The 24,198-nt window shown below is 40.2% G+C and overlaps 2 protein-coding genes across 4 annotated transcripts; one reads left to right on the forward strand and one right to left on the reverse strand.

Moving 5' to 3' along the window:
* Window positions 1-1,415: 1,415 nt before the first annotated feature.
* Window positions 1,416-8,827, reverse strand: LOC140930390 (tubulin alpha-1A chain-like). The gene is made up of 6 exons (XM_073380073.1): window positions 8,676-8,827; window positions 7,637-7,859; window positions 5,479-5,627; window positions 3,535-3,927; window positions 2,432-2,719; window positions 1,416-1,940 (listed from the first exon to the last, which is right to left on the reverse strand). The coding sequence occupies exons 1-6, from the start codon at window positions 8,676-8,678 to the stop codon at window positions 1,644-1,646; spliced, it is 1,353 nt and encodes a 450-aa protein (XP_073236174.1). The 5' UTR covers window positions 8,679-8,827; the 3' UTR covers window positions 1,416-1,643.
* Window positions 8,828-10,692: 1,865 nt separating this feature from the next.
* On the forward strand, window positions 10,693-23,605 carry LOC140930391 ((3R)-3-hydroxyacyl-CoA dehydrogenase-like). 3 transcript variants are annotated; one of them, XR_012164849.1, is made up of 9 exons: window positions 10,693-10,749; window positions 16,167-16,480; window positions 16,774-16,872; window positions 17,642-17,730; window positions 19,633-19,717; window positions 20,512-20,554; window positions 21,386-21,460; window positions 23,289-23,439; window positions 23,471-23,605. XR_012164849.1 is itself a non-coding variant. In XM_073380074.1 (8 exons), exons 1-8 carry the CDS (start codon window positions 10,704-10,706, stop codon window positions 23,324-23,326), a joined length of 789 nt encoding a protein of 262 aa, XP_073236175.1. In that variant the 5' UTR covers window positions 10,693-10,703; the 3' UTR covers window positions 23,327-23,603. The 3 variants fall into 3 exon arrangements, 2 of the variants coding, with proteins under 2 accessions (XP_073236175.1, XP_073236176.1); XM_073380074.1 differs by having other exon boundaries at window positions 23,289-23,603; XM_073380075.1 differs by lacking the exon at window positions 21,386-21,460 and having other exon boundaries at window positions 23,289-23,605.
* The last annotated feature ends 593 nt before the right edge of the window (window positions 23,606-24,198 follow it).

Below are 24,198 nucleotides of genomic sequence, written 5' to 3' on the forward strand. Positions count from 1 at the left end.
TACACATTTTGGAAAGTAAGAACCTGGTTCATATTTTAGGCTAAACAGGTTCTTGTATAGAGGGCCTAACTGGCAAATTTTAGCCTAAAACCGATGTCCTTTCAGATGCTGCAAATTCACCTAAGCTCACAGTATATGCATTGCTCAGTTCTGGCCTCTTCTACTGGGCATGCTTTTTGCTTACTTTGGAAAATCGACGATAGACTGTAAAACAGTCGGTTTTTTTCGCAAAATCAGTAAAGAAATCGGTAAAGCGTGGCGCGAAGCACACGAGCCTCACACGCCCTACGGGCGTGTGAGGCCTTTTGTTTGACTGCTCAAAAAAGTCGATGCTCCTAGGACCAGCAATAACGTCCTTTTTGTTAAATACTTTGCTTATATATTAAATAAAGTTGGTGGAATTTTCAAGGGGGGTTTCACGTCTCCATTCAAACTGTATTTCTTTTTCTGCGGAAAGAGGAACACAGAAAGAAAAAATGCCTGGAAAGTTGATCGTGATGTGCTTGGACCCACAATCGTAACAAAACGTCGTGTAAAACTGTAAAAGGTTTGAACCCAGGACTTATTTCTTAAGCAGGTGGCCAGGAGAATGATGATCATTTGGTTGAGCGTATGTTGCTGTCCTCCTTCTGGCTCCTTGGACTTTATTTTACCTACAGATTTCAATCCGATCGATATAAATTTTTTGATGCTAACTTTTATGAACGTGGTTAAGTGGCCTTATAGTTCGCACGGGTCTCCCAGCCTGTAGCCTAGTGACAGAGCATCTAGCAGGGACACCCAAGGACTGTTTTCTGTCAAAAATCTGTTCGGAGAAGAAAATATTGCCTTGAATTTTCTATTGCTTGAGGAAGGGGCCGATTTAAACCGTTCCATTCATGCTCAATTTTCGAAACTTGTCTAAAAATTTCCTACAATTTTCTGAAGGTTAATTTCTCACACTTCACTCCCCAAGTAATGCTGTTTTTCGTAGAAGAAGGAAACCGAAAATTTTCGAATTCAAAAATGTGATTGAGATAGGAATCAGAAAAATTCTCACATTCGTAAAACGATTAACTGCGTCTAAAATTTTCGACAATACTGAAGTCCTAATAATTTCGAAAAAGCTCAAAGTCTCCTAGGATGACCCAACAGATAGAAATTCTATAGCGCCACTTAGAAGGTATTTCTAGAGATCTAAAACTACTCTGGATAACCCAAAAAGTGTTCTCAAAGTATAAATAAGGAGGAAATCGTCGTTGTGTTCCCCTGATCTAGACTAGTAGCCAGAAGGCCATAGGTTCGACTCCTATAAGAAGTGCTTGAAGTATTTCTTCCGAGCCGCCGTTGGGTGCCCCTGAGTAACGCTTTCGCAGTATTAGCGAGTTTCTGTAGAGGCCGTGACAAAAATATATATATGACTTCACGATCAAAACTTTCAATTTCAATGAAGGACGTTTTGCCTTCCAACAACAGAGCCTTTATTTTGCTCTAGTGCAAGTCCAAGATACATTTAATTTGTAACAAATCAACAAACTCCTGAAACTTTTCCCTACAATTTTAATTTCTCTTACATTGATTTAACGCTATTCTTTTAGACAAGCCAAGAAAACGAACCTTGTTTAATTTAAATTTATCGAGCCTGAATCTAATAAACCGGTCCCTCAATACTCTTGAACGTCCTCCTCCTCCCCCTCCGCTGTATCTACGCCAACTTCTTCATAATCCTTCTCCAGAGCTGCTAGATCTTCTCGTGCCTCAGAGAACTCTCCCTCCTCCATCCCCTCTCCCACGTACCAGTGGACAAAAGCACGCTTGGCATACATCAGATCAAACTTGTGATCCAGTCGTGCCCAGGCCTCTGCTATAGCGGTGGTGTTGCTCAACATACACACTGCGCGTTGCACCTTAGCGAGGTCGCCTCCAGGAACGACCGTGGGAGGCTGGTAATTGATTCCAACCTAGTTTTAAGGAAAAGTCTGAGTTATACTGCGTATTTTATTCGACTTATTGAGAACGAGAAGGAAACTGGGGCGAGTTAACTCTCGCGAAGACTTCTGGGGCTGTTACTATTGGCCAATAGTTGACCGGCGTGTTCCCAGTGACGATCCCAGAAGCAATTGCGGGACGCATTTTGGCCCCAGTTTTCTTCTTATTTGTAACGTGTCACTAACACTTAACACTTAACTGTCCTGTGGTTTGATTCACTGCATGCGCAATTAATTCGTTTGTTTCACTATTCGTTCATACTTTGTTGGGTTGATTCTGTGGAGTAAACCGAAAGTTGACCAATGACTGGTCAGTCAGACTTAAAACCATGACGAGCTACCAAAGCCAAGCTCGCAACCTCGTTGCCAGGGCTTTTTCTGTTGCAAACCAAGAACGCGAAGTCCGCACGCGTGGACGCGCAGGAAAGTCTACTGATCACTAGGAACTGATTAAAGCTATGTACCTTGAATCCCGTCGGACACCAATCCACAAACTGAATAGTTCTTTTGGTCTTAATACTCGCAATAGCTGCATTAACGTCCTTCGGTACCACGTCCCCACGAAACAGCAGACAGCAGGCCATGTATTTTCCATGACGAGGGTCGCACTTCACCATCTGGTTAGCAGGCTCAAAGCACGCAGCTGTGATCTCAGCGACACTCAACTGTTCGTGGTAGGCTTTCTCGGCAGAGATAACTGGAGCGTAAGTGGCCAACGGAAAGTGAATGCGGGGATATGGCACCAAATTGGTCTGAAAAGTAAGGGAAGGAACAAGAGCCTTAGTTGTTGTTTATTCAATTTACTTTCGGCTTCTTTGACATAAGTTTGCTGAAGTTGGCTCTCGTTCTTGTAAAGCTGGAGAAAATCTTTTCCGAAATTTCTGGTTTTCGCTTCTCCTAAAAAAACAAACGCTTTCAGATTTTAATTCGACCTGAAAGGCATGCGCAGACGAAACACTTTCGAACGAGTTCTTCGGGGTTCCTTATAAGTCAACCAAGAACGAGAAGTCCAAAGACTACTGCAAAGATGATTTAAAACCATGGGTTAATACAATTTCTTTTACATTTTTCTAACAAGCCTAACATTAAAGATATCAAGGACAAACTTAACCTGCGATCAGCCGTTTTTTTTTCTGATCGCAGGTTAGGAAAAACTTCATTTCCTTAACTGTGAAAAAAGAAAGCAGTATCAACTAAAAAGTGTTTCCGATGTGGGGACTTGCATTTGAATGTCCACATCTTAGAACTTTGCCCCAAGGCTCGAGAAAGAATTGGAGCAATATTTCGGATATTTGAACATGGCTGGCGATAAGCGGGAAAAAAAATCAAGGAGCGCATTAAGTTGAATTGAAGCAAGTTACTGCAACCCAACTCCGCGCAAAGAACAAGTAACGAGAGTCAAAGCTCCCGTTTCATTTTTCGCGAGGCCAAAACCTAAAATCGTAGTTCATCGGTCTTTCTTTGCTCCGAAACCACACGAAACGCTTGCTACGCAGGCTACTTAGCCTTTGCTTCGCGAGGCTCTGCGATTCACGTATTTCTAGTAATAATGAAAATAGCAACTAACCTGAAATTCAGTCAGATCCACATTCAGTGCACCATCAAACCTAAGCGAGGCAGTGATGGACGACACAATCTGACCAATCAGACGGTTCAGATTGGTGTACGACGGTCGATCGATATCGAGGTTCCGACGGCACAGGTCGTAAATAGCCTCGTTATCGACCATAAAGGCACAGTCGGAATGCTCCAGGGTGGTGTGCGTCGTTAAGATAGAGTTATACGGCTCCACAACGGCCGTAGAGACCTGGGGCGCCGGGTAGATAGCAAACTGCAACTTTGATTTCTTGCCATAGTCTACTGAGAGACGCTCCATGAGTAGCGAGGTAAAACCGGACCCTGTACCTCCCCCAAAGGAATGGAAGATCAGGAAACCTTGCAGACCGCTGCATTGATCTGCCTAAAAACGTTGGAGAAACGACATCAAATGAGCAAACGCGCACAGTAATCGTTTTCAGCTGTATAGAGAACTCATGGCAATTGTAGAGCGATAAGTACGATTATAGCGAACTGCATGTGCAGAGCGGCCTATAACTGGAAAGGTAAAAGAGGGACGATCGAGGTCTTTCCGCATTTTTTAAAGCTAGAGGACCACGTAACGAGGCTGGGCACTTAAAGACGCTGTCGTTGGAACTGAAACCAATTGTGGAATTGCATACATTTTAGGCATCCTATTGATGAGCAGTTACGACTTTTAGATATTTCGAGCAACAACAACTTGCCGTCTGTCCTCTTTGAATTGCTTTGTTCCTGTTCACAACACCGGTACCCTGTTCACTGCCTATCACTCAATAGATTGTGAGTTGGTTAGCCGGAATGTTCGAGTTGTTTTCAACTAATATCAAATTTGCAAAGAAATACTCTTTCCCGAACGGCATCAACAAATTCTTTAATCTCATACCCAGATCTACCACGGCCACTTTTCAGTGTAAAACAGTGCGTGATCTGGGTACAGATTACAAATTCTTAAAAGTTAGACAGAGCTTTCGGAACCCATCCAAAATGATGACGTTTGCTGTTATTCGTACCCTCATTTTATTGGTGTTGAAGAATATTTCTTTGCAATGTAATGCCGTGTCCCAACCGCCGAATCTTGATTCTGTCAATGTCACTTTTTTAGCCATCTTTTACAACCCACTTTGGGACATATAAACATCATAATAATGATCATAAATTTGAACCAAGAAAGGATAAGGGGGAAAATATTTCAAGACTAATTACATGTAGAAAAGGGCGTGAAAAGGGATGCCCTCTCTTCCCCCGTCCTCAACATACCCTTCCTAGCATTTTTAAATCCCAGGGGCGGTACTCCAGATTTCACGATAACGGGGATGATCGAAGGTTTTTTTCGGGTTTGAAATTTTCGATTCCCGGATGATTTTCTTGGGTTGGAAAATTTGACAGGTATTTTTTTGGGTGGTTTGATTTAAGTAGGGAGATTTTTGGGTTCAAACAGGAACTCCTGGTTTAAAACAATCTTAAGATTCATGGTAGTACTCGAATTTCCCGGCCATAAACGTTGTTTTGTGGCTGTTTTAACATTTAACGCCTTTCATTGTATCTGTCACTTATAAAACCAGATAATAAGACTCGGAAATTTGGCATGGGAATTTTTTAGGTATTGATTTTTGCACCCATTCGAACATCCCTGTCACCTGAAAATTCATCGTACCCCCCTGGGTGTTAAATTAACCAATTTAAAAAGGCAAGGCATTTCCCAATTGACAAACCAAAATGTCAAAAATAACGTATTTACCGTGAAGAAGACTCTACTTACTCTAATGACTTATGAAAAGAGCGGGTGCTAGAAGTCTGCACATTAGCTTCGTCGTAGGACAGCAGGTAGTCACCCGAACAAAATGCCCAGTTTATTAATCCGAGTCGCCCTTCACTTTCCTGGCTTACAAAATTTAGCGTATTTTGATATATAAGCAACTTAAATTAATATTACCATCTTTCTAGTTTTATCCATCACTGAATCAATTTGTTCTTTTCCAACAGTGTAGTGCCCGCGAGCATAGTTGTTAGCAGCATCTTCTTTACCAGTTAGAAGTTGATCAGGGTGAAATAATTGGCGATAAGTCCCTGAACGGATCTCATCTAATAAATTCGTGAGAGAAAGTTAGTAAACCTCGCCAATATTTTTAGACCATGTTTATATATATATAGTTATGTGGTGGGACAACTACAAGGACGGATGGAGAAAACAGCCGACTTTTTGCGAAGCCATCACGACTGGTTTCCCTGCGAAATAACAACTGAGAAACAAGCGCAGAAATTCCATACTGATGACGCGTCACTACCCTGATCTGAGTTGTGGTTCTGATTGGTTGAAGCAAATTACCCTCGCGACGCATCTAATCAGGAGCACTACCCCCCAGTATGGAATTTCTCTGCTCTCGCCTCCAAAGTCATTTCGCCGTGAAACCAGTAGTGGCGTCGCGAAATGTTGGCTGTTTCCCTAGGCTAGACGGGAACGAGAAAGACAGAAGTGGGTTCAATATAAATATATATTATCAAAGCTTAATATATTCAAAAATTATCGGGACGAGGTAGGACAGGCAGCAGTCAGACAGCAACCATTTTTGAGTTTGTAATGATTATCTCTTTAAATTTAATATAAAATACCTTGCGAGCAGAGGTTACTTTTTCGTCCTGGGCACTTGCGTGAGAAAAGTAACTTCTGCTGCCAACTGTCCATTCTTATCTTAAAATATTGACGAATAAATTTAAAATAACTCGTTAATTATAACTCTAGGTCGGATTGGATATTATGCCGTCTATTTGTGTGGTCGGCTACTGTTCCCGTTTGATCTGCTCACTCCCTGCGCATTAGCACGATCGCAAAACACGTTAAGCGTGTGCAGTTATCAGTAATTTGTCGCAAAAAAGGTTTTGTGGTTAAATCCTGTTGTTTTTCATCTACGAAATAGAACTTAAAACCATTTTCGGCTGATATGCTGCGACAAGTTGTGTCTCAAACAGTTAAAGAAACGTCGGTCGTCGCCATTTGATCGCGATCGAGTGCAGTTGAGGAAATTCACGCACGCAAGATCTAGAACGAAATGAGACGATTGTCGGCAGAGGCTTTTTGTTTTCGCCGCCGGTGATTAGCGCGAAATAGTAGCCTCTTCTCGCAGGGTATTATCACCAATTACAAAATAGGATATTTCTAATAAAGAATGCAGAGCCCTAACATTATTTTATTTTAGGGAGTTTTCGGGAGAAGCTAGCTGGTATTCCGCCAAGAGCGGTGGTGAGAGCAACTTGCAAATTGAATTCGTTCCGTTTGGAGAAAGTGTCGCAAGTAATTATAAGGCAACCTTTTAACATGAGCTAATTTTTTAGCATAAAATATTTTAGCAAAACTACTGTTACCAAGGATATATCGAAAAAAGCATCACAGCAGATGAATATAACCAGCTGTCAAAAATGTTTTTGGAACCGAATGAACCGGTAGTATAGATGCAAATCAAAAGAAGGATCTTCCGTTTGCACAAACAAAGTCTTTTCGGTAAAAGGGCCCTGTGGGCACTGATCCTAAACAGTATATGACAGTAACAACGAATCAACCTCAGTTGTCAGTTGCTCATCCATAAATATAAAATTCAAATGAATTTTCACCTTTTTTTTTCCTCCACTGGGTGAAATACTCAGGCGAAGATATATTAGATAGAGAATTGTAAAAAAAATTACTACGCAATGAATTTTAAAGGTGACAAGCATTTTTTGCAGGTAACAAATGCGTTATCTCATGGGAGGGCAATGACAGCGTGATTATAATAACTACTTTAAAAAGAAGTACAATATAAATTTTTACATTTAAATTTAGTTTAAACTAGCATGTTTAAACGCAGAGGTCACGTGGCCTAAAAGTATCCCTTTACGAATCCACGCACATACATAAAAACTTGCGTTAATTTTTGTTCGAAACCAAAACTGAAAATCACTGCATTTGGGAAGCTGATTAGTAGTTTTGAAATTCTTTTTGTTTCAAGTATACCAAGTTGAAATCTAAAGCAAACACTATTGCATGCAAAGTGGCTTGATGAAATCTGGCTTGCAAAATCATACATATAAGATGTACTTTATAAACACGTAAAGCCTACCTATGACAGAGGGCTCTAGATCGACAAAAAGCGCTCGAGGAACATGTTTTCCTGTTCCAGTTTCGCTGAAAAACGTGTTGAAAGAATCATCTCCATAACCAATTGTTTTATCGCTCGGCATCTGGCCATCGGGCTGAATTCCATGTTCCAGGCAATACAACTCCCAGCAAGAGTTGCCAATTTGGCATCCAGCTTGGCCAACGTGTATTGAAATACATTCACGCTAAAATGAAAAAGATTCAGTAAAAACTGAGATCGCTTGGTTTTACACAACTAAATACAGAAAAAGTAAAAGATAGGTAGAATAATAGAAACTGGGAGTAGAAATAGCTCATCTTAGGTCTACTGTTTCAATTACCGAGAGTTCAAAGCTGCTATGAGGCACTTATTAAAGATAACTATTTACTATGATCCTATTTTAACTATATCGCGTTTTTTGTGGAGTCTCATATCGTGTTGAATTCTTTCCTACAAAGATCCGACAATATCCTCAGTAGCCTGAAAACGCGGTATTCGGCTCAGTAGTCACGGATTTGAATGTTAGTCCAATTTTCCTTAGTCTTGTTTCAACAGACAATGCGGAGTACTTTCCATTCATCGAATTCACTGTAATGCGCCCCTAAACACAATCAAAAGTGGGCTCTCAAGTCCTTAGCCGGTTTCATTTCAGTAGAGACAGTGTTTACAATGTTTTCAAGAGTCTTTACAATTTTTGCGTCTGTGTCGACTGAAATGCTAAATTGTTATCGCCGATCACTGAAACAAAAGCAACCAAAAACGGCTTGCAAGATGGACGAAAACTTTTTATTATGATATATTTAAGGAGCTAGTAGTTTTTGAGCCTTTCTGTGGATGAATTCCCAAATACAGTACACTATTTAAAGGGAAGCTTAACTGAGCTGGTATTTCAGGTGGTACAAAGTTGACGTCCTATGCTGTGGATGAAATCCTGATAATAACAATACTATAATTCATTGGTTCTAAAGTAAATATATACACAAAATATAGTCAAATAAGACAGCGCTAATATTTCAATTACCATTTTGAGTGGAACTTGCAATCAAAGTGAGCTAACGTTAAGCAAATGAACAACTTGTTGAGGGAGAAAGGCAACGGTCTCCAGCTTCGAATCCGTAGTTTCAGATGTGAGCCAGAGGATTTTCCGTTTCGCTTAAAATTCAGCTTTAATTTTATGCAAGTGAATTTAACCAATCGCAATGAAGCCATCCTATTTTTAAATATTATTTGACGTGTCAAATGTGCTTTTCCATTCGGTTTTGCGGAAGATCACGCAAGCTAGGCCAAATTATGTCCTCACTGCGCATGTAATTAGCTAAAAGGGCGCTTGAAGGGAGTGCCAGAAACGCGACGGCACAAAGCTCATAAACTTCTCAAACTGAGTGTTACAAAGTTTTGTTTGAAGAATATTACAAAGAAGAGTATGTTATGAGCTTTGTTTAAGGCTAAAATCAGGCCCTCGTTTGGCTAAAATATATAGCGAGCAAAGAACATGAGTAAATACTAATCGTGCATATCCGCCTTGCATTCCATATTTTACTTTTATTGGTGGTAACCTTTGTCAAAACCGTCAAAAAATCGGACATCTTGTCAATACCAACTACTGGTGCTCGTGTGAATAATTTAATCAACATCTGCTGGCGGTGTAAAATGGTGAAGTAATTTAGAATAACTCAGAGCATTTGTGTGCTTGGCTCGCTTGCCCTCGGATCGAACTGGAAAATCGGCCTCTCGCAGCTCTCGGTTCACAGATCTCTTCGTGACAAGAGATCTGGGAACGAGACTAACGCCCAGCTTGACTGTGTGCTTTAAGAGAAGAGTTAAATATTCATCTTTCCGCGGTTCAGTTTTATTTCTCCGATGACCGTAGTGCTTCTCGTCGGTTCTGGTTGTGTCTCGCACACGCAGCATGTCTAGCGCACTCAAACTTCTCAACAAGTCAACAAAGTTTTTCATACAAAAAGTTGTGAAATGGCAGTGAGCCAAAATGTACAGTACACCAAAATGTGCAGTCCACAGAAAAAGGAATCCCCTTGTTTCTTTTATGTAGGTCTTTCTCTTAGTTATTCCTATGAATTTCTGCGGTTTAAACGACTGATGGACAAATTCCAATTAAAACTTTCACTTTTTGCCCAAGCTGGCAATAGAGCGGTAGCACGATGGGGTCTTGACAAACTGCCTACCAGCGAGACATGCGAGTCACGCGAGCCATCGGTAAAAATAAACAAAAAACAAGTTAAAACTGCAAATTTACACATTAAGAAGTTGAGCACTCATTATACTGATTCGGGTTAAGCACTCATGTACTGATTAGGGTTAAACTTTCATTTTACGGATTGGGGTTAAGCACTCATTTTAGGGCTAGGATTAAGCGTTGTTTAGCGTTTAACCCTCATTTTCAACGGTAAGCTTTTAGTTTATGTTTTCCATACTACTGTTTTCGATTTTTTGTACTTTTTTTTCAATGAGTCTTCAATGGACTGCATTGCTCACATTTTATACACACTTAGCACGATACACAGTTTTCGCCAGCATTTTAAACATAATCGACCATAAGAACAGCTAAAAAGCAAACAACAAACAAACGGACAAAACAAACATCAGTTCGTTTTCGTCAAGAGGTGACCCTCCTTGGGAGCCATTACCACTATCTTTTTTTGAGTAAACGGGTATAGTGCCGCTGAACAGGGTATGGTTTTCGGAGTCTTAAGTCAAACAGGGTCAGGCAATTTCATTATTTAGCGTCTTAAACATTTTGGTGCTTTTTTGGGCCGGAAGCCTTGAATAGAGCATGAAGGTTGGATTGGCTATAAAAAGGTCTGCATTTGTGGTACCTAATGAATTAATGAAACAACCGATCATATTTGTCTCCGGTAACATAGGTTAGTTTTTATCGATTTTCATATCGGGGGCTTATTGCCTAGATAGTGGGGATTAATGGTTTTCACAGTGGGGGCTGAAAACCAATGAAATTGTCAGGGGGCCAGTGATGGTCATTTTTCAGTCATTTTACATGAACAGAAACTATACCTCCAAGCTTTCCTCCAACATGGCGGCTTCAGGATGTCTGGTTGGGCGTCTGGCATTAGTTACGGGTAAGCCTTTGTTTTGTGATCTACATCTACAACTTTAATCTGTAACGGTTTCCCATTATATAGATGCCAATGAGCTATCCCTAAGGAATTTAAAAAGGGGAGAAAGATATTTTATACTAGAAATACGTGAATCGCGCGCAGGACCTCGAGAAGGACTTCAGGGGAAGGGCAAGAAGTTGAAAGGGAAATGAGGCAATAGGGAAGAAAATTTATAAATTTAAGAAAACATAAGCTATTTAAAGAAACAAAACAAAAGTATAATAACTAAGAAGAAAACTAAACGAAAATGAAAAGAAAAAAAAAAAGAAGAGAAGACAAGAGAACAGAAAAAGAAAAACAGGTGCTACCCGTAATCGAATTTCAGAACCTTCAGCACCGGGTCGTATCACACATGTCCAATATACACAAACGGATACGATTCGTCAAACTGTTGGTCCATTGGTACCAATGATAGGATTGGTACCAATAGAAAAGGATGTCATTCCAATGGTTCTGTTGGTGAATATGCATCTCATTAAGGGGACTTTGATTATTTTCCCATGTGACCTGGCTGAGTACAGGGCAATTCCGATGGTCCATTGGTACCAATGGTACGTTTGGTACCAATGGAAAACACCCTATTCCAATGGTTCTATTGGTGAATATGCATCTCATTAAGGAGAGTTAGATTATTTTCTGACGTGGTCTGGCTGGTTACAGGGCAATTCCGATGGTCCATTGGTACCAATGGTACGATTGGTACCAATGGAAAATGATGCCATTCCAATGGTTCTATTGGTGCAAAACAAGTTCGCTTTTACACCAAGTAAAAGGGCGCTATAATTCATATGAATATTCCTCGTTCTATAAGCTAACCACGCAAAACAAGTTTGCTTTTACACCAAGTAAAAACGAGCTAATAATTATTATGAATATTCCTCGTTCTATAAGCCAACCACGTAAAACAAGTTCGCTTTTACATCAAGTAAAAGCGCGCTATAATTCTTATGAATATTCCTCGTTCTATAAGCCAGTCACGCAAAACAAGTTCGCCTTTACACCAAGTAAAAACGCGCTAATAATTATTATAAATATTCCTCGTTCTATAAGCCAACCACGCAAAACAAGTTTGCCTTTTACACCAAGTAAAAACGAGCTAATAATTATTATGAATATTCCTCGTTCTATAAGCCAACCACGCAAAACAAGTTCGCTTTTACACCAAGTAAAAGCGCGCTATAATTCTTATGAATATTCCTCGTTTACACCAGGTAGAAACGCGGTAATAATTATTATGAATATTCCTCGTTCTATAAGGCAACCACGCAAAAAAAGTTCCCTTTTACACCAAGTAAAAGAGCGCTATAATTCTTTTGAATATTCCTTGTTCTATAAGCCAAGTAAAAACGCGCTAATAATTATTATAAATATTCCTCGTTCTATAAGCCAACCACGCAAAACAAGTTCGCTTTTACACCAAGTAAAAGCGCGCTATAATTCTTATGAATATTCCTCGTTTACACCAAGTGGAAATGCGGTAATAATTATTATGAATATTCCTCGTTCCAAGTATTCCAAGTAAAAGCGCGCTATAATTCTTATGAAGTCCCCTTAATAAGATGCATGTTCACCAACAGAACCATTGGAATAGGGTGCTTTTCCATTGTTACCAATCGTACCATTGGTACCAATGGACCATTGGAATTGCCCTGTACCCAGCCAGATCACATCAGAAAATAATCTACGTCCCCTTAATGAGATGCATATTCACCAATAGAACCATTGGAATAGGGTGCTTTTCCATTGGTACCAATCGTACCATTGGTACCAATGGACCATTGGAATTGCCCTGTACCCAGCTAGACCACATGAGAAAATAATCTAAGTCCCCTTGATGAGATGCATATTCACCAACAGAACCATTGGAATAGAGTGCTTTTCTATTGGTACCAATCGTACCATTGGTACCAATGGACCATTGGAATTGCCCTGTACCCAGCTAGACCACACGAGAAAATACTCTAAGTCCCCTTAATGAGATGCATATTCACCAATAGAACCATTGGAATAGGATGCTTTTCCATTGGTACCAATCCTACCATTGGTACCAATGGACCATTGGAATTGCCCTGTACCCAGCTAGAAAATCAGAAAATACTCTAAGTCCCCTTAATGAGATGCATATTCACCAATAGAACCATTGGAATAGGGTGCTTTTCCATTGGTACCAATCGTACCATTGGTACCAATGGACCATTGGAATTGCCCTGTACCCAGCTAGACCACATGAGAAAATACTCTAAGTCCCTTTGATGAGATGCATATTCACCAAAAGAACCATTGGAATAGAGTGCTTTTCTATTGGTACCAATCGTACCATTGGTACCAATGGACCATTTGAATTGCCCTGTACCCAGGCACACCACATGAGAAAATAATCTAAGTCCCCTTGATGAGATGCATCTTCACCAAAAGAACCATTGGAATAGAGTGCTTTCTATTGGTACCGATCGTACCATTGGTACCAATGGACCATTGGAATTGCCCTGTACCCAGGCAGACCACATCAAAAAATAATCTAAGTCCCCTTGATGAGATGCAAATTCACCAATAGAACCATTGGAATAGGATGCTTTTCTATTGGTACCAATGGACCATTGGAATTGCCCTGTACCCAGCTAGACCACACGAGAAAATACTCTAAGTCTCCTTAATGAGATGCATATTCACCAATAGAACCATTGGAATAGGGTGTTTTTCTATTGGTACCAATCGTACCACTGGTACCAATGGACCATTGGAATTGCCCTGTACCCAGCTAGACCACATCCGAAAATAATCTACGTCCCCTTAATGAGATGCATATTCACCAATAGAACCAATGGAGTAGGGTGCTTTTCCATTGGTACCAATCGTACCATTGGTACCAATGGAGACCCTTCTCATCACCACTAACACCAATGGAGTCTATTTGTGAGTATTGGACAACCCTCGGTCGTATCGTTACCACTATGCCACGTGGAACACACTGCGAAGGTATCGAAAATTTTCATTAAAACCCTTTCCCCTTGAACTTCCACCAGCGCGCCCTGTATAATGTTGATTGAGAGCTATTAAACACAAATTCAAAGATATTTTTCAAAGAATGACTGCTGTTTTGATGGTGAAAACTTTACGTAAACCATTACATGGCATTTAAAGAACACCATCACGATACATACGACAGATTGGCTGGCCGACTTTGCAGGTCACTAACATCACGCCCAGTACACGCACTTCACGCGTAACAAGATGATAAACCTCTTGAGGCAAGGCACCTTCAGCACCTCGCTTTGCATGCCCAAGATGATTCATGATTGGCCTGTTGTTTAAAATGCCATTGACGATTTGCTAATCAGGCTGAAGAGTAATTTGCAATGTATTTCCAATTATTTGTTCAGTCCATTGGGTGCCCAGATAAAGGATATAGGCCCAGCACAGGTAACACAGGCTCACTATTTGTGTCACGTACTGGTGAAACTTCGTGTGCATATTAAGGACAACAACAACTCGCCACATGGTAAGTTTCATTGATTTTTATTTCCATTCACCAGCAAATTTCCAGACCTAAACTTCACCCCATATGTTCTTTATATTTACTCATGTTATATGAAACCCATATGTGACACAAATAGTGAACCTGGGTTATCTGTGGGCCCAGCAGATACTGTGATGCAGGCTACCATTCTTCTGAATCAGTGTTCTCCCTAGGCTAGGCGGAGCAACAGGTATTTCAAAGACAAAATCACTCAATAAAGTTGATGAAACATTGTCTGGTGCATTTGTTTGTGTGTTTTCTCCCAAGTTATTGCTAAAGGTGATTTACCACTGAATTAATATGTTCAAAGCTGTGATGCATTTGTTTTTTTGATCGGCAGCCATCTTTAAATTGTTCCAGAAACACAAGGGCCCTTCAAGGAGCCTATATTGAGTACTAAAGGAAATTCCTGCTATTGCAGTCAACCCAAGATGCAAGGAACTAAAACAGTGTTATTGATGATAAAAGTGACTAAAAATTCCTCTGTAATTTGTGCTTTAATTAAGTGTTATTCTTGCTAGAACACTGCTGATTGGATTTAATCAGAAACTCATAAGGGGTTGAAACGTGTAACTCTCATATGTTTGCTTTGTCCGATGCTCGTGATTATTCATTTTAGAAAGTACCATATTTGGAACGAGAAGAAGAGATAACTGACCAATCAAACTTTGTAAACAACGTGATGTAATTTTCCTTCAGGTTCCCGCGCCCGCTTAAAAAAATGGCCGACAAACGGGAGAAAAACTCCCGAAAGCCGAGAAAGCTTTCAAAGGTTAAAACCAGGAATATTACTGAAACACTGAGCAGGATATTATTGCCTTACCACCCGGGCCAAACGTAACATTATGAAACGTATTGACGGCCTCGCAACTTCTTGAAGTTGTCACTTCAAAATATGATGCCTCGTTGACCCTCTGCACAGTAAACTTATACTGCAAATAGGCTTTTAAAATTCTTATGTTAAAAGTCAAGAATAAACAGTGAAAAATATTTTCGAATAAAATTCATTAGCTGCTTATCGAAAAGTGTCCAAAACCTGAACCTGACATCTTCGCAAAAAGTGATGCTTGTAATGAATGTGAGAAGCATTTTAAAAGCTTAAATTAAACTTAGATGTTGTAGTCACGATCGTGTTTGAGCTAATTTTATGAATGAGCAAACTCAAAACAATAGACAGAGAAGGCGTTTCTTGAAAATTTTTATTCAAAGTCCAAAAAGTTAATCCTTTAAAGCAATTCGGAAAACACTATCTGGATCGTGGATCCGTTCACGCAAGTGAAATCGGCTAAGCACATGGCAAAATTCAACTCAAAATCCATCTCAATTAATCGGGGCACATTTTATAATTTTTCTTTAGCGCCGAAGAGAAAAATTTATAAAACGTCTATGAAACATTTAAAAATACATAAATTCCCTTTCAAAAACGTAATTGTCTTGGCCATAGAGTGCAAAATGTACCTGAAAATTCAGCAAAAACTTCTCTGACTTGGTTGCATTTCAAAACAGACCATGGGCTCCGCCGTAAAGAAAACAAGGTTGAATTCCTCGAAGGACGATTTCTTGATGAAAAGCTTCCCTTTCTCCACAAAAAGAAAGCTGAGCATTCTTTTGAACGTTCTCTTTCCATTTTTTGTCTTTTAACGGTGTATTTTTAACCTTGAAATGCAGAACTCTTGTCTTAAAACATCTGCATGGTGATTGCGCAGTAGCCATTTTGTTGAAAATGGGTATCCGTCACTAAGGTTTCCAAATATGGTCAAAACGAATATTTACGAGCATTGAACGCGAGTTACACGTTTCAACCCCTTATGGGTTTCTGATTTAATTACATGTATCTCTTAAAATTTGTTTGATATTTAAGGTGCTGCTAGTGGAATTGGGCGAGCCATCTGTCAGGCTTTAGCCTCGGAGGGTGCTGGTGTTATTGTAACAGATCAAAACAGTCAAGGGACACAGGAAACACTAGACAGCTTACCAAAACGTGCCAGTTTGGAACACAAAAACTATTCCTTAGATGTGTCAAGTGAGGAGGAAATCTCTAAAGTGTTAGAGAACATCATAAGTGTGTACAAGAAACCACCCTGTATTTTGGTCAATTGTGCTGGCATCATCAGTGATAACGTCTTACTAGACATGGATGAAGAGAAGTCTGGTAACATTTTACTCAATCTCAAGGTACTATGCTCTTAGGACTTATTAAATGAGTGGGAGGACCAGAGAGGAAAATGTTTGGCTCGAGGTCAGGACGTACACTACAGATCAAGGAGACCCAAATATAAATCCCATCTGGCCCAACCTAACTCAGTCAGTAAATATTTCATCATATGACCTACTGCTGTGTTTTTTTCAAACTGACTTCCTGATATATTTACTAGATATGACTGTGTAATCAGATATGCTCTGGATAAATTATTTTTAAAATTAATAATCAATGTTGTTTATATTCCTGTGGCATATTATTTTTCCAGGGGACCACTACAATAACTGAAGCAGTTGTAAAAGTCATGGTTGATCATGGTGTTAAAAATGGTTCTGTTGTGAATTTACATGCTAATTTTTTGGGAAAGGTGAGAGAAATTTACATGATCTAATGTTGATTATAGTGATAATAATGATGATGATGATGATTTGAATTTTTTTTGCACGCAAAGAGCACGTGGTCTTATCTCCTCGCACACAAAACATGCGTTGTCTTAGCAAACTGCATAATCTGATGCCCCATATTTCTTACTACTTATGAATATATCTCTTGGTGTCTGCCATGACATCATGTAGGGTAACGTTGTGGAGCATTTTGTGTGTGCAGGCAACATTAATAGACTTTGCTGTCGATTCATTCATGAAGGGCTGATGCGTTTATTCATTGTCTGTGGGTGAATCATGAGAATTTTCCCATGCAAATGACACACAACAGCGAGCACAACAATGCTGGATTCACCAAGTGGCTGGAAATCCTCAACGAAAGATATTTCACTGAGACTCCTATGGAGCGAGAATGCTTGTCAACATGAATTTCAGTGCAAGCAAGGGACCTATGCAGCTTTGGCCACCCTTCCCTAATAACAGCAACCACATTTAATGTCCCAGATCCTTTTGAACGCTAGAGCACTGGGTTCAAATTTACTCCAACCAAAAGGAGATTGAGTATATCGTACTGTCCAGTGTTAGAGCCAGTGTTAAAATCCGCCTGCCCCAGATACACAATTTACTCTATTTCTCTCCTGCCCTCCTATCCCTGACATTTTATGGGTGTTCTCCCCTGGGTATTGAGAGGTTCTGCGATACATGTATTTCTAGTAGTATGACATTAACATTATCATTTCTTCTTTAAAATAGCGTGTTGTAGATGTTGGTGAAGCAAATTTTCCTGGTTCCAAAGTTGAAATTAACGTTCTAACACGGTTAATTTCTGAAGGACTTGGAAAGTATGTACATTGTTTTTCACAGTTCAAAGTATATAGATTATATTGGTAAATATATAGATTTAGCCAGAAATAAAAGCGAAGCTCCCATTTATGCATTTATAATTTGTTTTAGACAGTGAACTTAGAACCATTTGCAAAGAAATCCACAAATCTATACTTAACTTTACGACCATAAAAAATTAAAGAAAGTTGTTATGTTTATACGACAACCATATGACTTTTAACAACTAGCTGAAAAACGTGCAGTTGAGCCTGTGATCATTCAAAAGCTAATAACTGGTCAGCAGACAAGCTCAAAAAGCATGTGACTTCGAAAAGTTAAGACTTGAGCCTGTGATATGGTCATGTAGTTCTGGTCAGCGGATACCCTGTTTTAAAAGCTGTCAATTGCCCATAACATGGATGTCTATTATGACTTCCGGTTTTCCGATGGAAAGCAAGGGGATATGACTGGATTCAAGTAGACGGTATTGGACAAACCTCGTCTATTATCAAGTTAAATGCATGTTACAGTCGCTAAAAAATGTGACATTTTACATTGGTTTGCCTGCAGTACAGACGGACAAAATTTTCTTGGTTGTATAGATAACCGGGAGCCCATAACCTGAAGCGAGCAACTCCCACACTAGGCCTATGTCATGGTGTTTTTACAGACCAGTTTATTTTTAGACACATTTTAGGGCACTTTTTTCCACCAAAAATAGAACCTTCAACATGTCTATGAGCTCATTTAAAGTATAATATGTCAAAAAGGAAAACTAAACGTTATTAAAGGACAAAAAATATTATTTTTAGGTCTGTAGATATTTTTACTAACTGGTTTGTGGAATTTAAAAAGATATTGAAAATTTGTGCCAAAACCGCTCTAAAAATAAACTGGTCCATCAGAAACGCTGTGACACAAGCACATGGAAGTTGCTCGCTCTGGGTTATGCATGTGCGTGAAAGCTGCGCTATATTTGCATGAATAGCAGGGATGTTTCCTGACAGGAGTTAGTTACGATGGAGGCTCATTGTGAAGGCTATTGTGGAGAGTACCTCTCCTCTCACACAGATGTTTCATCTCCTCTAAAACAGTGGCAGATCGAGGGAGAGTTTCTTGATGAACACACCTTTGCCCTCTTGTTTTCTCATTTCAAACTGGTTTCTTGAGTACGAGCATCCATTTATTAATAAAGCAAAGGTCACAACTGAGCCACTAAACCAAGCTCACAGCTATTAGGCCTGGTTTCGAAAAGGACCGCAAACGATTATGCCGTAGAATGTAGGATCCATAGAAGCCCTGATCAGCAAAAATATGTAAAGTAGACACATGATTGAATTCTGCAAAGGTGATTGTACTGCATGAAAATTAACTTTGCAAGACATCAACACAACAAAAAACCGAAAACAGAGCTTCTCTGTTTATTGTGCCGTACTGATGAGCCCCAGAACGGCGAAACAGCTGTCTACAGCTACAACCCCAGGTCCTTTTGGTATCATGTTGATTTCTTACAAAGTTAATTTTCACGTTGTACAATCACCTTTGCAGAAATAAATGTGTCTGGTTTTAAAACAAAAATTCTAGCAACAAGGAGCATGTGCTCAACAAAAATCTTCCTTGCTTTATGCACATTTTTTTGGGCTAGATTCCAGTAAGCGATTGAACAGCTTTGCTGAAAGGGTACCCCCCCCCCCTTCACACTGTAACGTACTATACAACGGTGAGTCTGAAAATTTCATGACTTTGTGAAGCATCATCATCGTTAGTTTCAACATGTCACTTTCAAACTTGGCAGCAGTGCCAATGGATTGGGAATAGTCAGTGTTACCTGTTAAAAACAGATGTTATTCTTTTAGAGTGCTGTCATTTGCTGATTAAATTTGAACAATCTGAACTTTTTTCTCCATTATGTGACACAGGTTTGGTGTAAGGTATAACACAGTTTTACCTGGTTTCATTGAAACTCCGACAACAGATTCCATTCCTGAAGAAGTCAAAGAACAGGTATGTGACCAGTATGCGACCACTGGCAGGGGGCTCCTTGGGCAGGGTGATATTTGTTTACTTGTCTTTTTTTTACAACGAAAGGTTTTTGTTACTTTTGCAATTGTTGCTAAATTTGCGACCTTCTCGAGGGCCTTCTTTGCCGTTTCTTTGTAAGTCTTTACTTTTGTGAAATTTGTTTCCTTGCGATACCGTAAATCAGATCTCAAGCCCCTACTCCCCCCTCCCAAATAAGCCCCCTCCCTCTAATAGGGCCCCCCCCCCCGCCTTGTCAGGGGAAGAAAGAAAAAATTATTCCTCACTAATAAATGAAAGACTGTATCAGTCAATCACAACTGTAAACGACTGTAAAACTTTGTGTGGATTAATCCAGGATGGTTTATTTACCAACTGGAAGTTCGGATTTGATTCTGATCCTCGGCTGCATGACCTGCAACCTTCTTGTTCTTGAGCTTTTCCACTTTGTATTCTAGTTCTTTATGGAGAACTGATACCATTGTCTTTTCTAAATTAGAGTAAGCCCCCATCTCTATCAAGACAGTCCATTCCTCTAATGGGCTTGAAATAAATAAGTCCCTGGGGGGATTAACAGAGGTTTTATGGTATTTGCCATTAACTTGGTGTCTGAAAACATTTTGGGAGTTGTGAAGCGTTTTTGCTTAAAATGCGAACAAATATTGCAAGCAAATTTTGGTGAGAGAGTTTAATCCTGAATGTGATATCTCTATTTTCCCAGGCTAGTTCCAACCCGCTTATGCTATCAATATTTATTTTATTTTATTTCATTTTTAAAGATAAAAGAACAGATTCCTTTGCAGAGGTTTGGTCAGCCATCAGGTACGAACTGTAGACTTTCAGTTTGAGGAGTTGCAGATACCGTAAAATTCCGAAAATAAGCCCCTCCAAATATAAGCCCCCCAAACCAGTAACGCAAAAAACCCTCCGTTAAATCGCCCCTCCAAATATAAGGCCCCCGGGGGCTTGTACTTGGAAAATTGCCCTCAAATACAAAGTAAAACAAAGCAAAAACGGTAAATTTACTTCCAACTATAAGGCTAGCCCAATCGATTTTGAAACGCAAATTTCCCTCCGTAGATAAGCCCCTCCGAAGATAAGCCCCTCCAAAAATAAGCCCCTCAAAAAGGGCCTTTGAAAAATATAAGCCCCAGGGCTTATTTTTGGAATTTTACGGTATGTTCTCCACCTTTTTTCTTCTGATCTTTTTGCTTCCCCACTTTTCCGTTCTATCTTCTCCATGTATTGCTGTGGATTGAGGCACAAATATGCTTTCATGATTAACAAATAAAGAAGCCCTAACTGTGCTATGTTTTTCCGTAAAGCACGCAGGAAATAGCTAGAGCACAGGTAACCCACAAAACCCAGGCTCACTATTTGTGTCACGTGTGGGTTTCATGTAAGATGAGTTAATATAATTTATTGAACATATGGGCGAAGTTTAGGTCTGGAAATTTGCCAGAAAGTGGAAATAAAAACCCATGAAACTTGCCATATGGCGAGTTTTTTTTGCCCTTAATATGAACCCGAAGTTTTGGGGAAAATAGTCTCTTTCATCTCTTCTATTACAAATAGGGATAAAACATTTCAAATTGACTGACCATTTCCTTTTTTTCTACATGTTTTACTGTCGTTGGGGATGAATGTTCTCAGACGTAGCTGATGTGGTTGTGTTCCTTGTATCTGATAAAAGTAGTTATGTCACGGGTGCAAGCATTGCAGTTACAGGTATGGTGTTTAACAATTATTCCTCGAGCCCGAATGGGCTCTGAGTCATTAGTCAGAGGCCATGAGGGCGAGAGGAATAATTGTTTTAGTAAAATCCAACTAGTTGGTCAAAAATATCGAGAATAAAAAAATTTTAGCTGGTTAAAGCTAGACTTTAATCCTTTTTGCCGCCAAAAAGCCCGCGCTTTTCGCTACTAGTGGGCTATAACATATAGCCTAGTAGTAGCTCAACCAATCAGAAGGCAGCATTGATAATAGACCACTAGTTGGATTTTACTAATTAAAGATACCCGTGCCAAAGTTCAAATAGACTTGAACTTTTTGCTTCGCAGAATACACTGAAAAAAGGCGCGCAATTTGGGAATCGGATAAACCTAGATACGAATATCTCAACAAATGGCCTAAATTTAAAAAAACGCTAATGATCTCGTAAAGGTTACTAAAAATTTCACGATCTAAAGTAATATTCTGTCCGAGGCTACCGAGCAGCACCTGCAAGGCCTGTAGTAGCGGGTGGATGTGCTTGACCTTGCAACGATCATGATCCGGCGTTTTCTCCATTTTGGATCTGACAACCATTACAAAAGTAACACCAATGGATATCTCATTTGCTAGGCAAAATGTCGGAAGCTTCCATTTCGAAAACTGAGCGAATTCCAGTTAGTTTTATCAGACAAAACAGTATGGAGTTGATATGCGGGCGAATTAAGGCCCCGTCCTTTCAAATTCGGATATTTTTCCCTTTTGCGCTCTTCTTCCTTTCTTGCGCCTGCCTATTATATACTATTCCCCCACGCAGGCTTTTTTAGGGACAAAAAATAAAAGGCCTGCGTGGGAGGCTATCGCGGAGGGGGGCGGGGGTACTTCCTTACAAGAGGCTTATGGGGATGTGCCACTAGATGGGGTCGCCTTTTCCCGACTGGATTGACTGGTAATGGGGTCGCATTTTCAATAGTTTTATTAGAATTTTCGGTGAGTGGATTCACTGCTCTCGAGTGGAAAGAAGGCCGATTCGTGTGAAACCACCCGGGGGGGGGGGGGGGGTGTATTTGGGTTAATTTTTCTTGGGTATGTGCTGCTGGCCTCTCAGAGCCCCCACCCCCTTACAATCTATTCTGTGGCCAATTATAGACACAAATATGTAATTTTCGCGATCCCAACTTAGTCACTTTCAGTCTATATATCTTCCTTATCAATCCTTTAAATGGGTCATCCCAAAATGAACTGACCCATTTTTTAAATTGAATGAAGAACACTTTACTTTTCTCCTACAGTACAAACATTTTGGTACGTTTTTGCCAACCGTAAATATGAAGAACTTTCTTACCCCCAAAATATGGATTTTTTTCAGAGCCCCCTTGAACCTCTCCATTGGGTAATCCGTTGCAGACGCGGATCGCCGATCCACACCAATTTACACCATTTTACGAAAATCAATCAGATTTTTCATAATAGGCGGACTTATTTTTAATGATAAAAGATACTTTTCCAAATTCCAGGCATGACACCAGTATGGGATACCCTGCGAACAGAGGTTTCTCTCTTGCATGGCTTTTTACGAAGTCATTCGCGTGGCGGCGTGGCTTGTCTGTGGCGTAGTTGGTTTGTTTACACGGGGCGTGAACAAATCAATTACGCGACTAACCGGCGATCAGGTGTCCTTCCCTTTTTGTTTTGGAGACGAGGGAAAAAGTACGAAAAAGAAAAACGCCTGACTGCAGGTTAATACGCGACAGACAAGCCAAGCTAAAAACGTCGTAATTAAATTAATTCTGAAGAAAAAAATCTGGTTTTGACCCGTCCTGTACATTTTGTCTTCTCTCTCTAGGTGGCCTGTTTTCTAAGCGTAAAGAAGTAACTGACTGAAGAGTCTTCTTTGACAAAACGCCGTGCCTAAAGACTAGCTTCGGTCTTTGGAAAGTTTTCGAACTTTGCAACAGTAACTTTGCGAGTGACCTGCGTAACCAGCGTTTTTAATTGAGTTATTTTCATAATATTGCGCGAACGTTGGAGCAACAGCCAAAAACAAATGAAGAAGGGCCTGGGGAAGGGGGAAGGGGAAAGAGGAAACCTTTCCCCTCTCCCCCCTTCATTCCCCTTATTGGCTCTCGTCCCAACTTTCTCGACGAACTCGGGGGGGGGGGGGGGGGGGGGCTTTCTTTCCCCGCCCCTCGCACTCACATTCGCACTCGCACTCACACTCTCTGATAATAGGGAGCTTTAGCACCGACAACGGCGACGGCAGCAAAAACATCACTTGAAGAATGAATTCGCGCTTTTACAAACTTTTCCGCGTTTATTCCAGCTCGCTTGAAATGTCAAACGTGGGCGAATTTCCCTGGAGTTGATTTCTAGGGTACCGCACTAAAGTTTAGAAAGAGAAAGAAAAATTTGTCGTCCATTGTTTACGTCCTCCATAAAACGTGAAATTAGGCATTGTTACGTCGTAGTCGTGCGGAGACGGCAGAAAAATGTACAAGAAAAGTGTGATGCACTTGCAAAGATGTTGTTTTGCTTAATAAGCCCATTGCTTTTTTGACGTTCCCGTTGCCGTTGCCGTCGCCGTCGCCGTCGTTGTTGCTAAAGCTCCCTACTGTGTCTAGTAGTCTTAGCAATACGCCAATATTGTGTATATAGTAATGCTTATGGCAATACGCTTATAATGTGTAATACGGTCAAGTTATGCTTAAAGCAGCGTCCAGACGAATCCCGATATTTTTTAAACCAATATCAATTTT

The sequence above is a fragment of the Porites lutea genome, chromosome 3, assembly GCF_958299795.1.
Source record: "Porites lutea chromosome 3, jaPorLute2.1, whole genome shotgun sequence".
NCBI lineage: Eukaryota > Metazoa > Cnidaria > Anthozoa > Scleractinia > Poritidae > Porites > Porites lutea.

What these genes read in the sequence shown, in the direction of transcription:
- LOC140930390 (XM_073380073.1), bottom strand. An exon ending in TCTAGAGCCCTCTGTCATAG is followed by an intron (nt 5,628 to 7,636) that starts GTAGGCTTTACG and finishes CGAATTTATTAG; the next exon opens with ATGAGATCCGTTCAGGGACT. An exon ending in TGGATCTGACTGAATTTCAG is followed by an intron (nt 2,720 to 3,534) that starts GTTAGTTGCTAT and finishes CTTACTTTTCAG; the next exon opens with ACCAATTTGGTGCCATATCC.
- LOC140930391 (XM_073380074.1), top strand. Translation starts at nt 10,704, where the DNA reads ATGGCGGCTTCAGGATGTCTGGTTGGGCGTCTGGCATTAGTTACGG. An exon ending in ATGCTAATTTTTTGGGAAAG is followed by an intron (nt 16,873 to 17,641) that starts GTGAGAGAAATT and finishes TCTTTAAAATAG; the next exon opens with CGTGTTGTAGATGTTGGTGA. An exon ending in TGCAAGCATTGCAGTTACAG is followed by an intron (nt 21,461 to 23,288) that starts GTATGGTGTTTA and finishes TTCTCTCTCTAG; the next exon opens with GTGGCCTGTTTTCTAAGCGT.